Below are 16,246 nucleotides of genomic sequence, written 5' to 3'. Positions count from 1 at the left end.
AATAAATAACTAATTTTATTCCAATATTTTAATTTATTTTTATTTTATTCTTCTTATAAAAAGTTACCATACAGAAAATTAGAAAATTGATCAATTAATTAAATTTATTTTAATTTATTTTTCTAATTCACTTTTTTATTTCTTAATTTTATAATTCAATTTCATTTCAACTTTATTTTTTATTAGAAAATTAATTTTTTGTAATTTTTAAATAAATTTAATATTTGTTAATTAATTTGCCATAAAATATCAAGACATGCTAAATAAACTATTCAATTTTATTTTATTTTAAATTCATTAAAATAATTTTTTTTAATACATTTTTTTATATACTTCATCAACATCTAGTAAAATATTTTAACCTGTACTTTTTAGAACTGAATAATCATTTGAAAGGATATTAGATGATTAGTTTTTTTACTATTTAAACATTTACTAAGATGCATTTTAATTTAATTAAAAGTTAATTTCCTTTTTATTTAACTGCTAAATAGAACTTAAACTACTGAAATCTGCTGGTAAAATATTTTTGGAATTAGCATTATTGTAGTATTACTTTTCTTGCTGTTGCTTCATAAATTTTGCTAAGCTTTCAACTTGCTATCCATTTTATTTATTAAAATCATTACTTTCTTATAAACTTTATGCACTGTACCTATTTTTATTTGGTTCTTAAGAAAATCCCTTTTATGAGAAATGCTTTTACTAACCTTAAATTGATTGCTTTTCCTGTAAGAATTCAGGTTTTTTTTCAAATATATCATTAATTTAAGCATTTTTTATTCTAATTAGTGTACTATCTGAATCATCTTTTAATTGAATAATAGGGATAGGCTCATTATCTCTCATCTATTATTTTTCTTTTAACTTTTTTCTCTCTTCATAAAGTTCATAAGCACTTTTTTTATAGAAGTCTGGAACTCTGGATAAAGGCAGTTCGTAGTTTACTTTTACATCATATCCATATATTGAGCTTTCATTATGAGGGAGTTATATTATATTTTTCTTTTTTTCCTCATAATCAATTTATTGCTTTTGAGTTTTTTTAGAAAGAGTTCCTGCTTCATCTATTTTAAACTCTTTATTTAATTACATGTCTTTAATTTTTTGTTTAAGTTCATTCTCACTTATAACAACTAACAGTTTTAAAAGAAGTCTGGATTCTTTTACAAACATTTCTTAAAAGAATTATTTTTTTTCAACTTTACTCATATCTTATAATTTTTTATTTTTATTTAATATACTCACAGTTTCATTAACATTTTAAACAGCTGACTCATTCTCGTCTCTTTTATAGTATTTTAATAAAATTAATGAATTAAAAATAAAAAATTTACTTCATGTTTTAAAGAAAAGTCATTTCGTCATTATCCAAGAAAGATTCAACAGGCTTTTTGCCATTTACATGAAGCATCTATACAAAACTTTGTTGATTTATAAAACTCTAATTGTTTTCTTATGATTTTATTTTCTATTGTTAATTGATATTATTTTCAGCATTTTAGTTAATTTAGCTGATATTTAGGTTTCCCAAATTTTCCTCTAACTCTATAATTTTATTAAATATCATTTAAAAAATGAAACATGCTAAATTTTTTACTTTTAAAATCTTTGTTTTTATTTTAAGATATCTCTGCATACTCTCTTAGCTTTGGAATCATTTCCCTGAAGTATTATGAATCTTGATGACGATTTTACAATAATATTCTTACACTTCTAAACAATGGCATCAAATTATTCTTATTGATTCTTCCTTAATAGAGTAGCAGCGTTAAATCTTTAGAAAATTCTTTATATTATCTAAATTCATAATTAAAAAGAAAAAATTTAGAAACTATTGTTTAAGACTGAAATTAAAGAAATACTTTTAGAGGTTATCAAGACAAGCATTAGTTTTTGCCAGAGAATGGATTGTGCCAGTAAAACAAAACTATGCTTCATTAGATAAATTTAAGTGTTTTATATTTTTCATTATATATTAAAAAGTTTGATGAGAAAGGATGGTGTCAGAAAAATTTCTATATTCACAGAGCATGCTTAAGAAAAGCATCAGTGATGATTGAAAATCATTAACTAAGTTTTCCAGATTACCAACGGTTTTGTATTACTGAGAGTTGTCATCTTTAATATTTTCATTTTATACCTAATTTTCAATTTTCTGACCATTTATCACAAGATCTTGCATCGATTATACATTCAGATTATTCTTATAAATTATAAATTATAGTTTTTTACATAATTCTAAAATTGTGAAAATTTCCGAAAGGTATAGCTCTAAGTTTTAATATCCTTCTTTTTTAATAGTTTTAAGCATTTCTTATCCTTAAAAAGAACAGAAAAACTATAAACATATTATTTAAAACTTCAAAATTCTTCCAACATTTTATTCATCGTTTCTGTTCTTCAAGAATTTCTAGAGCATTTTTACATCATAACTTAATAATTTTTTCTTTGATTCTAAATGCAATTTTTGAGCTAAAGCTGAGGACTTAAGACCTGCACAAAAGCACTAATTAATTTCATATAAAAAAAAACATTTTTTAAATGAAGAATAAATAAAATTTTATCTTGAATACTTTATTTATTTTTATCTGAATTAAAGTATTTTGATTCAAAAAATATAAGATTAATTAACTATCTTAAAAATATATAATAATTATTTAATTACTTAGAGATCATAGTTATCAAAACTTTTCCTCTGAACTGATTTGTATTTATATATGTAATATACTATTTAAAAAAGAAGAATGCATCCTTTAAAAGAAGGGAAGAATTCTGCCATCTTTATGATATCTAACAAATGAGGGCTATTTTATTGCTTTAAATAAGATAGAAATTAAAATTTTGTTGAAATATTTTTAATAAAAATTACTATTTTGTAATACTCCGTTACAACTTGCTTCTGAATTAAAAATTATTTGATTATATTTACAACGTTCGAAAACCCTTTTTAAATCAATAATTTATTCTATCTCCAACATTTTGTATTAATATAAAAGGGAATCCTTGGGTATTCGTAAGAATTAATATCATTGAAAAATATCAATAAGTAAATGAGCTACTCAATTAGATTAGGAGCTCCTTCCAAAACCAACTCATTTTTTTATTTGATTGCATACTTAAACAATTTATAAGATAAGTCAAGTATATGCTAAATGGAATGTAATTAGAGGTAATAATCTGTGTAATTTTCTTTTTCTTTAAGATAATTAATTATTAATAAAATCAATTTTAAATAAAATCATACATAAGTGCTCAGGATTATCTATTTCTTTGTCTTGATTTTATTTTAAAAATTCGGCTGACTGCTTAACAGATAAAGTAACTTCACTTGCATTAAATTATGTTCCATCAAATTCAAGCTAAAGAGTGCTTTGAACTAAAAAATTCTCATATATATTATCTTTTTGTTCTCCTTCAAGATCCTCTTCATTAAGTGAAGATAGTTTGCTGCCTCTTCTTTGAACTTATTCGAAAATAGGTTATTTATTTACAGTTCCTGTACCTCTTTTTATAAGTTTTATTAAATTGAAAGTCTTATACCCAAAGCAATTAAGAAATTGAGTGAGAATAAAATCTTAAACGCTTAAAAAATTAATCTAAATAAGTCTGCTAACATAAGAAGGATTTATTTTAACAATATGAGAAAGGAGTAATATAATAGCTGCTTTATATCTTCTATCAGCGTATATTTTATTTTCATCTGCTAAAACTATACAAGTTTACTTTAATACGCTAAATGGTATTTCTCCTTTTACCACCATCGAAAAGTAAAACAAACTATGAATTATCTAAATAAAATTTTCATAAAAGAAGTCAATCTAAAAAACATCATCAAAAGAACAATCTTAGGAATTAAATATCCACTATTCTACTAATATGCTAGGTTGATCGAAAAATGAATAAAAAATACTTTAACAGTATTCACATCTCCTTTAATAATGCTAATGAAACATAAAACATTATTTTTTTTCATTCAGATATAAAGGTATTTAATCTTATTTTTCAATTATTTGATTAACTTGCTTAGGATATTTTTAAGTGTTTAATGATGATTTTCTTTTATTAAAATTTATATTTTCACTTATAGGTTATTAAATAAATTAATTTTCTAACTAATTATTTTAGCTAATATTGTTGATTTTATCTATAATTTCATTTTCATTTTTAATATCTTAAATACTACTTAGTGATTATTGATTTTATGCGTTTTATTTAAATTTAGATGGATTACCTTTTTAATTGCTATTCATTATGTTCAAGTCTTATTTTATTAATTCGTAGGATTAGTTATTACTTTTGATGTCTTTATCATTTTAAATTGCACTTATATTAAAACTTGCTGGATTAATCTATGCTTAATTTCTTGCCATAGGAGTTAAACCAAATGAAATGCTTTCTTGATTAAGTGCTTATTCTTCTTTGGTTATGTATTTTTTTTAATCGATAAGCATTTATTATTCTTTCAAAAAACTATTGTTTAAAAGTTACTGTTAATTTTGCTTTTTGATTTCATTCTCATTTTGATTTTTGTACTTAGAATAAAATAATTTTTCAAAGTTAAATAATTAATTTTCACTATCAAAAATTTCTTTTTTTTTAATATTTGCTGTTTTTTTATTTTCGATAGGATTATTTTTTGATGAAAAATTTAATCTTAAATGATAGATTTAATCTTCTAAAAGCGAATCTTCAAAGTCTCCTTCACTCATCTCACTAATAAGCCTAGAATAATCTACACTATCGTTATATGGTCTCTCTTAAATTACAAGTCCTTAAACATTATATCCCATTACTTCTTTCTAATACACTTCATCATTCTATTCATATTTCTTAGTTTTTTTAGTTTACATTTACTATAACAAATATTAATCTACAATAACTGGTTCAGTTATTGTGCCAGGAACTTTTAATGAGTTATTTAATTTTACATTCATCAACTCTAAAATTTTCTCAATTTCTTATTTATTAAAGTTCAAAAATTTAATAAATCTTGTCATTAAAATAGTAATTAGCATCTTTTATTTATCATCTTTAGCATCTTTTTCTATGTAAACTTATTCGCACTATTGGTAAATGTACATGACAATTCTATTTTGGAAAAATAATTATAAATTTAAATTTCAGATAATAATAAAAAGCTATACTGTTTATGATAATCTTTAGTTGCTTGAAGTTATTCCTTTTGTGCTAATTGTGTCAAACCTAATAACATGTAAATCTAAGCTTCAAACAAATTATTAGAAAAACACTTAAACAAAAACCTAAATAAAACATGATCCTCATATCCATTTATTGATTTCATAAGCAATTTCCTTTGATGAGAATTAGTAGTTAAATAAAAAAATGTTCTTGCTAGCCATACTTCTGCTAAAAAGTTTTATCTGCTCTCTCTTTCTTATTGAATAGAGCTCCATAAAGATTAAGAAGTATCTTATGGATCACTATTAGGTAATCCTACATTATAGATAGTTCTCATCATGTAGCTCAACAAAAAGTCTTCAATGATATTAAGTCCTAAAATATGGATAGGAAACTTATCACTTTGAGCTAACTAAGACATAAGTTTGCACAAATTAGAAAAAATAGTCTGATTCGATGTTTTCTAATATAAAAATAAATTTATTAAAAAAAAACAAAAGCCGTAAATATTTTACCTTTAACAAGTTTAAATAAATAGCACTAAAATACTATTGATTAAATATAACTTTTCTCTTCATTTCATCAATTTAAGTCACTAAAAACATAGCTTCCAAAACCCCTGTCTTTACTGTTGAAGCTATTATAAAAAGTAACCATAATAAAATAAAACAGGTATAGGTAATAAACTATAAATTTACCTATGATTACTGAATTAATAGATGATAGATTTGGATTCTTTTTTATAACAGTATCTATGTTCTGTAGAAAAACTAGCATATATTTGATAAAGTCTTCTTTATTATTGGCTACATAATCAATAACTTGATCGTTCTTACAAAAATTTGAAATAATTCTTATCCAGAGATCAAGTTTTAATAGCGTAGCACTGTCTATAATTTCTACATTATGTTGATTGAGTGAATCTTTGTTTTATCTATTATAATAATCATCTACATCAATTTTATTGTAACTTTTTAAATGTGTTTGTAAAAAGACAAACGCCTCATCAATTAGCCCTCCTAGCAAAGCCAATTCATCGCAAAAATCCTTTTCAAGAGATATTTAATAGATTATTTCTAGAATAGTTTATTATTTTCCAAATTTAGCCATATAAGCATCTCTCAAATACAGGTGAAAATCTAAATTTAAATTATTTTAACTAAAACAATAATAAAGTGAGATTATAATTACCATTTAAAATAAGAAGCTATCTATTTTTTCTATTTTTGCAATATTCTTTAACAATATCATAAATTGGCAAATTATCATTCAAATTATTTGTAGCCTTTACAAATTCCTAAATATGTTGTATGGCTTCGGCATGTTCTTAAGGAGTATAAACATCTTCAGGATTATGTTGATATAAGCCTTAATCATATATTGTGCTAGGTCTAATTTACAATAAAGTTTGTTTCCCATTAAGATCGAGTTATGATTATTAAACATTAATTTAACTTGCTTGAGCAATTTATGCTTTGCTAATTCTCAAGCTTATTTTGCTTTTTCTGATATCTTATTTAGTTTGTTGAATATTTTTCTAAGTTAATGCAATATTTTCATCTTGATCTTCTTAATTACTAATATCTCCTTTATCAAATCTATCTAAAGACATTGTTATACTTTAACTTAAAAATTTTTTAATATATAATAAATATCCTAAGTTATCAATATATATCAAATTTTTAGTAAAAAGAATATTTTACTCTATAAATAATTACTGGAATAAATGAAATTTATTGGTAATATTATTCATTAATTTTTTGCATGAATTGAGATTTGAGTAAGTTAGAATAAAGGATCATTTAATTTAATCTAAAATAATATGTTAAAATTTTAATTACTGAAGTTAAAAAAATAACATATTAAATATATTTTTAAAGAAGATATTGCTCATATTGTAGTAATTATAAATTAACTTTGTTTTTTGAATTTTTATTAATATTAAAAATTTAAATATAATGCAAAATATTAAATTTTTATAAATGTTAATAACAATTCAAAGTTTTTACTAGGGTTTTAAGTCTATTTGCTAAGCGGCTATTAAGTATTAATGCAATTTAATTTAAAATATTATTTTATGATAAATTTATAGATCAAATTTATTTTTATGTAAATTTTATAACAAATTAATATGAAAAAACAAATTATTATTTGGATTAGTTAAAATAGTTTTTTAAAAATAAATTCAAAATCATAAAAATCATAAAAATAAAATAAAATGATATTTGTTTGTTATTAACAAACAGTTATCAGCTTGGCTGGATTTGTTTAGTTTTATAAAATTCAAAATTTTATGAAATAAGCATAAATAAATTAATAAATAGATGATCAATAAATAGCTTCGTGATTTCAGAACTAAAAGTTAAATAAAAATTAATATTTCAAAATTTTGATAGTGAAAGAGATTCAGATAATCAGTTAATAAATTAAAAAATTGATATAAAGAAAAATTTAAAGAAAAGATATAGCAGCTTTTAATTAGAATAAAATTTTAAAATGTCAAGATAGTTCGATAATAGCATATAAGATTAATCATAAAACTATGATAATATGAATTCATTGGAAGATATAGATCCTTCTTTGTGTAAAATATTATTAGCTTTTAAAACTATATTGATTGAATCAAATTAATTTATATTTAAAGAGGATGGATTTTAAATAGTGTATGATAGAGAAGTACCTCTTGAGCTAAGGTATACATAATCTTTTTAAATGCATTAAAAGTTTTAAAAAATTTACTTATTATAGAACAATCATCAACAATTAGCAATCCTAAGAAGTAGGAAGTCTTGAGAGCATTAAAGTCAAAATTTTAATTAAGGTAGAAAATAAATTCTTTAACTTAAAAATTAATCAAAATCTACTTCTGGTTGAGAAATATCTAAAACTTTAACATTATAATAAATATATAGCCCAGTTAGAATTAACATCCTGGTGGTGATTTAAGTGATTAAGCAATTAAAATAGAATTTACTAGCGAAACAGATTTGTTCTTTTTCTATATAACAATGTAGATATTAGATATTTAATTAGACAATCAATACTAAATAAATAACAATTTTTAAAATTAGCATCAATTATGAATCTTTCAAGTAAATCAAAGAAGACAATAAGTTAAAAATGGAGTACGGTTAATTCCTCTAGTAGTTGATTAAGCTTTTTAATTAATGCTATAAAGAACCCCATAAGTAATAAAAATACTATTAATATTATTTTTAAGAATAAAAACAAATAAATAATAAACAATAATAAAAAACAAAAGATTTAGTTATTTTCTCATTTAAAAAATATTATGAATTTATTTATGATAAAAATTAACAGCTTGTTTAATATCAATATTTATACAATTAGTTTTTTTGGTATATTTGAAATGGAAGAAGAAGGAAGAGCAAACTTGAAACTGATAGAAAATATGGAATATAAGTTCTTAGAAATACTTTCTCTAGATTTCGTAGCTTGTGAGGAAGATTTAGTTAAATAAAATGTTATTTATAGGTATAATATTTTAAAGGCAAAGATGCTTTTCGTTTAAAGTAGACTTGAAGACATTTCAAACCTAATAAAGCTGAAAAATCCTTCACTTTTAGTTTAAATATAAAAAAATACTTTATCAGGAAATTTCAGTGCTTCAACCATGAGAAATAGTGCAAACTAAAGCAAATATAATCCAAATAATTCTCGTTTCTTAAAATGAATTTATAGATAAAACTTATTTTTGCAAGCTCCTAATTAATTTTAAAAATAACTACTTCAAGCTAAACTTAAAACTATGACAATAATTTGTTTAAGAGTGTAATTTTTACTTATATTTTTTGTTAAATGTATTTATAGCTTAAAGAATTTTGATTTAATTAATTTTAATTTTATTTTTATATAAATGTAAAAATAATTTTATAAACATTTTATTCAGTAAATTTGTTTATCAATAAAAAAACATAGTTTCAATTATTAGATAAATGTTAATTATTATAAATGTTACATAAGTAGTAGGCATATAACTTTTTATATAATCTCGAATGTTCGAGTTCATTTTGTATGTTTTAAATAAATTGTTTAATATCTTTTTAATTTTTAAGATTTTTTGATATTAAATTAGTTGTTAAAGCAAACAAAATAAATCTAGATATTAAACACATTTCTTAATTCAAATGGCAGACAATAGGGAAAAAGTTGATTCAAGAAAGCTTTACGAAGACTAAAAGCTACTAGATATTTTAGAATAGAGAAGTTTATAATAGGATTAATCTTATCGTGAAATCTATAAAAAATCTCATATTCTTTAAAAGCAATCCTAATTTTAGGATGATAAAATAGTAAAATAATCTGAGCTTGATGATCTTTTAGGGAGAATTAAAAAGGTAGAAAAATTAAGACAAGAATCAAAATCATACACATGGAAGGATCCTCAATATTATCATGCTTTTATTAGAAAAAATTTAGATTTAGCTAGCAATTTAACCATGGAAACCATTTGTCTGCTAGTTTGCTATCCTTTCAATACAATTAAAACAAGAGTATAAGCAAAACATCCTTTAGAAGATATAAGCTTTTTTACTAAAAATAATGTTTCTAAATACCGTAAAAATACTTTTGCATTTTTTTACATTAAAAATTAGATAGAATTTTATTTTTATGCATTTATTTTTTATTTATTTCATTTAATATTCGCTTCTTTTTGCTTTTTTTATCAAGATTTATCTTTCTTTTCATTAAAAATAAAGCTTTATATAGAGGTATTGGATAAGGCATGTTGGGAACTTTTATTGGTGTTACAATGAATAATGCTGCTTACAGATGGATAAATATTGAAATGATGAAAAATTAATTTGTTAGCAATTTGTCTACATTTTAAAAATAACTTATGTGTTTTTGCTTTGCAGATCTATTAGCTGCTCCTTTCAGACTTCCTTTTGAAGTCCGTAAAATATATCTCCAAATGAATTCTGGAGAAATAAGCTTTAATAAATATATGAATGGAATGAGATCTGTTTTATTGCCATGCCTTTTAAGGTAATATATATTAAAATATACATTTTAAAAAGATATTTATTAATTTAAATTATAAAACAGAGATTTGACATACAGAATTGGTTTTAATACAGTGTTTTAATTGTGCCTTCATGGTTAAAATTATGCTTAAATGTACTCCAATAATGATCCTTATTAACGTTAATTAATTTAGAGACATATAGATAGGGCTATTCCAAATTAATCTGATTACAATAAAAGAATCACTGGTATGATTTTAGGATCATTATTTGCTATTTTGATTAGCAATCCTTTTGATTTAGCAATTACAAGATTAGTAAGTTAATAATATCCTAAATATGATGGATTCTTCCACTGTTTAAAAACAGTTATTAGAGAAGAAAAATGGCCCAAACTCTTCTTTAGTGGATATTGGGCAAGATCAGTTTATTACATGATATCTGGTTCTATTGTTTTTAACTTCTATGACACCTTCAGAGGTATGATAGAAGAAGCTTATTAGTATTGAATGAAAAATAAAATTTAAAAATAAAATATTATCTACCATAAAAACTAAAAGAATATATTTATAACTTTGTCTGTTTATATTATAAATAGATAATTATTCTAACATTTATAATTAAATAAATTCTCTATGAATCAGTTTTTTCTCTTAACAAATATAATCTGTAATTAAAAAAAAATAATAATAAATAAATAAAAATTACAATTCTTACAAATTTAGAAATTAAATTAGACAAGTTAATTAAATATAAATTCTTCTACTTAATGATATAGATTATTTCATAAAATTTTGTAATGAATTAATTATTATCAAATATTACTTTATCATTGTAATTTAAAAATAAAATTTTTGATAATAATCACAATAACCTAGAATTATCTTTAATTACAATAAATTAATCGATAACTTGAAAAAATAGAGAGAAATGATCGAATTTATGTCAATTATTATTAAAAAAATATTTTTTTATTATTTTTTGCTACTTACACAGCTTAGCTTTTTAAGCCTTGCTCTGATTAAAATCTTACTATTCTAATAATATCTATTAATAATATTTCTTTACTACTATTATTAGCTTAAATTAGAAAAATTGAATAAAGTAATATTTATAGATACATACATTCAACAAACATAACTATGTATAATTTAATTATTACTTGAATTTAATTTAAAAACTAATTTTTTTCTAACAATCAACATTTCTTTCCCATTTATGCTTATCTTTGCTTTCGAATTGCTTAGAGTAAAATAAAAATAAATCCCCCTCCTTTTTATTTATTAGCTTAATTTCTAATATTATATTTTAGTGGTAGTGGGAACAAAGATTATTGATGAGCAAATTTTACATACTATTTATTGATTAAATTAAATTAGATTGGTTTATTGTTTATTAAGAATAGCTACTTGTCTCTTTCTTTTGAAAATATAGACGTTGAATACAATATTTTCTTTACACCTGATCAATTTTAAATAATTTAAAGTTCAGAATTTTTTGATAAATTATTATTATTATTATTTGCATATCAAAAACAAAAAATTAAAAACACACTCTTAAAAATACAATCTAAAACAAAAACTAACAAGAATCTTCTTAGATCTTCTTAAATTTCTCAAAACATGCTACAAAGCAACCAACATCTATAGGCTAGTGATTTCCTAGTCTATTCTGCTCTTTAAAATTCTATTAATGCTTAAGAATTAGAGAATATTAACAGTTTAAAAAGCGCTAGCTTTAGATACCAGTAAGCGTTTATTTCAATATTTATCAAACAAATTAAATTTTTAATTATCAAATTTAGAAAAGAACATCTAGAGTAGAAAGATATTGATATAATTTCTTAGGCTTTACTCAACTTTTAGAGCCTTGAATATTTGAGCTTCTAGTTAGAGTAATTTCATTTATTTTTACGCAAGCAAAGTCTTAATTAAATTTGTTTATTATTAATTAAAGATACAGTGAGATTCAGTAAAAGGCTAATTTAAAATATATCTTTAGATCTATAAGCAGTATTAAATCTATTAAACACTTAAGACTCTACTTAATGTATTTTTTTATTATTTTATTTTCTTTTTAAAATATTTTCAGATTGTGTAAAAATATTGATAATTTATTCTTTATTATATTTAAAGAAATGTCGATTTTGATGATCTTATGTGCATTGATCTTGCATAGTGCTTAGGCAATATGATTTAGTTAGAAGATATTGACCTTTCTTTACATAGAAACAAAATAAGCGAAAAAGGAATTAATAGTCTAATTCAATCAATTAATTAATTAGATTCTTTGCAGTCTCTTCAAATTAATTTAAAGTAATAGATTTTAAGATATTTTACAATCAAATTTATTAATTAATTTATTATTCTTTAAAGTTATAACAAACTAAAAGATGAGGGATGTATCGCTTTAGCAAAAGGTTTAAAATAAATGAAGAATCTATAGCACCTTAGAATATAACTCTGGGCTAACTAAATAGGAAATGCAGGATGCTATGAATTAGGAAATAGTTTGAGTGAACTGTTTAACTTAAAGGCTCTATCTATTTCTATGAGTTAAAATTGGATAGGCGATCAAGGCTTAATTATGATTTCATAGGGTATTTCTAAATTACAAAGACTTTGTTGTCTAGATCTTGATTTTTCATACAATAAAATTCAAGATTCTGGTATTCTAAAATTATCTCATAGCTTAGAGAACTTAAGAGATATTTTGCTCTTAAAAATCAATTTTAAGTATAATCATTGCTCTATAAGGTCAGAGTAGTAATTATTCCTAAGTTTGATGAAACCATCTTCTTTACTATAATATCAGATTTACATCGAGTAAAATAAAAATTAATTAATTAATTAAATTCTTACAACTTACATAAAACACATTAATATTTTAATTAAAAAATGCTAAAATTATATTAACTATTTTCATTTTATATTAAACAGTGATGAAGGCATTTAAGATCTTAGAATTGCACTAGATAAAAAAATATAAATCAATCAATTTATACTCTCACGTCAAATATTAGTATTTGAAGCTTACTTTAAGCACGTAGCCCCGTTTTTACCTGGAATTTTGGTATCACCTATTTCAAACCACTGGGATTTCTTTTTCTGAATAAAGAAATATGTAAAAATTTTCTAAAAGTACTCAAAAAATGCTAATTAAAACAATTAATAACCATTTTTAGTATCAAACTAATTATAATTTAATAACAAACTTCTTAATAATTGTAAATGATCAACCTAAAAAAAATAATCATAAATGACCAATCTAATTTAAAAATAATCAAAAATGATAAATAAATGATCAATCTAACTTAAATTCATCTTAAATATCTTAATTCTAAATATATTATTACTATAAAATTATCTGTATACACTATCTGTTTATTTATTTATTTTGTATATAAAAATGTTACTACTTTTCTAATTTTCATGCTTGAAATAATTGTCATTTTATTAGCATAATATTTCCATGAAAAAATAGAATTGAATTTTTCTATTTGGTAAATTAATCAATTATTTGTTTTCAATGTATAAAAAATACATATTATTTTTAGATAGTAAAGAGCTGTTTGTATTTAAAGATGTGTAATCTTTGTACATGCAATGACGCAATCTTATGAGTAATTAATAAATCATATCTTAGAATTGGATTGTTATTTTTTGAAAAATAATTAAATAATCTTATTTTAAATTTTTTTTAAATATGGAAAGAGTATAATCAATAAGTCAGCAGCTTTACACTACTGATTCATTAGATATTTTAGAATATAATTTTCTATATGATGAAGAAGAAAATATTATTAGAAAAAAATTTAGGGAGGTTATTCAAAGAGATATAAAACCTCATATTAATCAATACATTGAAAAAGCTTAGTTTCCTACTTTTGTAAGATAAAAATTAAAAGAATTTGGCTTGTTCAAATTATTTGTGGGGCCTCCCTTTGGGGAAGGAAGGAGAACAAGACTAATTGGAATTTTAATATCTGAAATGGCTATGATAGACTCAGGTTTGTCTCTTTTCATGCTTGTATAATGGTCTGTTTTAATGACAACAATTGAATGGTTTGGATCAGAAGCTCAAAAATAATTATATTTGCCTAAATTAATTGATTGCGATTAAATTGGAGGCTGGGCATTAACAGAACCTAATTACGGATCCGATGCTTCAGGTTTAGAATCAAATGTGAAAGAAATTGATGGTAAGTAGATTTTTAAATATAATCATATTATTTGTAAAAAGAGTAAAAAAAAAAATTGTATTTTTTGCTAACTAATATTGATAATTTAACCAAATTTGTATTGATTTTAAACAACAATCTCTTTTAAAAATATAAAATAGGTGGATTTATACTTAATGGAACTAAGAGATGGATTGGGAATGGAAATGGAGATATTGTTGTAGTATGGGCTAAGAATTAAACAACAAAACAAATTGAAGGTTTTATAGTTGAGCTAACTTAAAAAGGAGTAACTAGATAAGTTATTGAGCATAAATTAGCTGTGAGAATGGTTCAAAATTATCATCTAACTTTTGAAAATGTATTTATTCCAGTCAATATGAAATTACCTTTAGCTACGAGCTTTTAAGAATCAACAAATAAGATTTTAAAACATTCAAGAATTGTTGCTGTTTGGATATCCTCCGGTATAGCAAGAGGTGTTTGTGAGAGAGCCTTACAATATATTGAGCCCAAGTAGAAACCTAAAGTAAATTTTATACTGAAATAAAACCATTTTAATTTTATGATAAAGAAAAAAGTTTTAAGTATGATATCAAATACACAAAGTGTTCTATTAATGGCATGGAGAGTATCTGAGCTATATGATAGTAAACAGCTAACATTAGGCTAGGTTGCTTTAGCTAAATCATATGCTACAACCAGAACAAGGGAAATATGCACTCAAGCAAAAGATTTATTGGGTAATTAATAAATTAATTAGTTTATATTTTGTAAGTTAAAAATTTTAATAATCAAATAAAATAAGAGGGTGCTGGTATTTATGAAGATGACTATATTTTGAAAGCTATGCTTGATATTGAAGCAACACATACATATGAAGGCACTTATGATATTAATGCCTTAGTAGCTGGTAGAGAATTAACCGGATTATCAGCTTTTAAAGCTAGAAATAACAAATAATGAACTAATATAAAAAGAAAATAAAAATAAAAAATTATCAGTGTGTTCAATATAATAAAAATAAAATTGTCTATTTTTAAATAGATTTGATAGTTTTTTACAAATAGAATTTAATATCTTCATTCATTAATTCATTACTAGAATTTTGAAAATAAAAATTTATTATTTCATAATTTCAATATGTGATTATTTGTTTTTAATTACTTTTGGGTGAATTAAATGATTTGATGGTATTGTTTAATATAGAAAATAGAAATATTTTTTGAATATTATTTATTTTAATAATCATCAGTAAAATATATTAGAAAATTTAAATAGATTGTTTGAATTTTATTTGTTTATTATTTAAGTTTTCATTAAAATATTTTTTAAAATTAAAGATATTTAATATTTGAGTTATGAATTAAACTTTAAAGATTAAAGTAATATGATATTAAAAATAATTTATTGGAATCAAAATAATTAATTCAAAGAAAGCAATATATTATTAAATTTAATCTATAATGAATGAATAAGTATCATATTTTACTTATTTAAAATGATAATAATTAAAATATTTCAAAAAATTAAATTTACTTAATAAAGAGCTTATTATATCATTAAGTAATAAAATAAACTATGCTTATCTAAAAATACAACTAGCTAATTTTAAATTTGAAAGAATTTGTTCAAAATTCTTTATTTATTTAAGGTAATAAAAATGAATATAATTATTTAAAAATAATATTAATATAATAAATATAAATGAGAATTAAAAGTATTATTTATTTTCTAAGAAGTAATTAATACTCATAATTACAATTCCTAAGAAAATTGATATAATCAACAATTAAGTTACAGTACAAGTGTTAGTGTTTGAATTTTAAAAATATCAATTGTTTTAAAATAGAAAGAATGCTATAAAAATAATTTACTAGAGGCAATATAAATGAAAATAATTAATTTGATATAATTGTATTGTTATTATAATAAT

The 16,246-nt window shown here is 22.0% G+C and overlaps 5 protein-coding genes across 5 annotated transcripts; 4 read left to right on the top strand and 1 right to left on the bottom strand. All coding sequences in view use genetic code 6, as the record gives it.

Annotated features, from left to right (window-relative positions):
• Window positions 1–294: 294 nt before the first annotated feature.
• On the bottom strand, window positions 295–6,754 carry TTHERM_00188490 (hypothetical protein; the record flags this gene model as incomplete). Its single annotated transcript, XM_001016525.2, has 11 exons — window positions 295–1,288; window positions 1,338–1,548; window positions 1,601–1,800; window positions 1,866–2,509; window positions 2,669–2,818; window positions 2,873–3,198; window positions 3,248–5,091; window positions 5,148–5,605; window positions 5,658–5,779; window positions 5,841–6,281; window positions 6,334–6,754. The coding sequence occupies 11 exons, from the start codon at window positions 6,752–6,754 to the stop codon at window positions 295–297; spliced, it is 5,811 nt and encodes a 1,936-aa protein (XP_001016525.2).
• An 884-nt stretch (window positions 6,755–7,638) lies between these two features.
• Window positions 7,639–8,836, top strand: TTHERM_00188480 (alpha-1,3-mannosyl-glycoprotein beta-1, 2-N-acetylglucosaminyltransferase, putative; the record flags this gene model as incomplete). The annotated part of the gene is made up of 6 exons (XM_001016524.3): window positions 7,639–7,726; window positions 7,787–7,835; window positions 7,891–7,963; window positions 8,055–8,152; window positions 8,214–8,330; window positions 8,494–8,836. The coding sequence occupies 6 exons, from the start codon at window positions 7,639–7,641 to the stop codon at window positions 8,834–8,836; spliced, it is 768 nt and encodes a 255-aa protein (XP_001016524.2).
• A 454-nt stretch (window positions 8,837–9,290) lies between these two features.
• On the top strand, window positions 9,291–10,639 carry TTHERM_00188470 (carrier protein; the record flags this gene model as incomplete). Its single annotated transcript, XM_001016523.3, has 3 exons — window positions 9,291–9,720; window positions 9,864–10,152; window positions 10,213–10,639. 3 exons carry the CDS (start codon window positions 9,291–9,293, stop codon window positions 10,637–10,639), a joined length of 1,146 nt encoding a protein of 381 aa, XP_001016523.1.
• Window positions 10,640–11,752: 1,113 nt separating this feature from the next.
• TTHERM_00188460 (hypothetical protein) lies at window positions 11,753–13,241 on the top strand (the record flags this gene model as incomplete). The annotated part of the gene is made up of 6 exons (XM_001016522.3): window positions 11,753–11,877; window positions 11,935–12,024; window positions 12,087–12,179; window positions 12,266–12,445; window positions 12,506–12,955; window positions 13,070–13,241. 6 exons carry the CDS (start codon window positions 11,753–11,755, stop codon window positions 13,239–13,241), a joined length of 1,110 nt encoding a protein of 369 aa, XP_001016522.2.
• Window positions 13,242–13,835: 594 nt separating this feature from the next.
• TTHERM_00188450 (acyl-CoA dehydrogenase) lies at window positions 13,836–15,276 on the top strand (the record flags this gene model as incomplete). Its single annotated transcript, XM_001016521.2, has 4 exons — window positions 13,836–14,331; window positions 14,472–14,839; window positions 14,885–15,053; window positions 15,119–15,276. The coding sequence occupies 4 exons, from the start codon at window positions 13,836–13,838 to the stop codon at window positions 15,274–15,276; spliced, it is 1,191 nt and encodes a 396-aa protein (XP_001016521.2).
• Between the last annotated feature and the right edge of the window lie 970 nt (window positions 15,277–16,246).

This window comes from Tetrahymena thermophila (assembly GCF_000189635.1).
Source record: "Tetrahymena thermophila SB210 genomic scaffold scf_8254638, whole genome shotgun sequence".
Classification (NCBI taxonomy): domain Eukaryota; phylum Ciliophora; class Oligohymenophorea; order Hymenostomatida; family Tetrahymenidae; genus Tetrahymena; species Tetrahymena thermophila.
The sequence above is the reverse complement of the archived record's forward strand: the minus strand, read 5'-3'. Positions and strand labels throughout refer to the sequence as shown.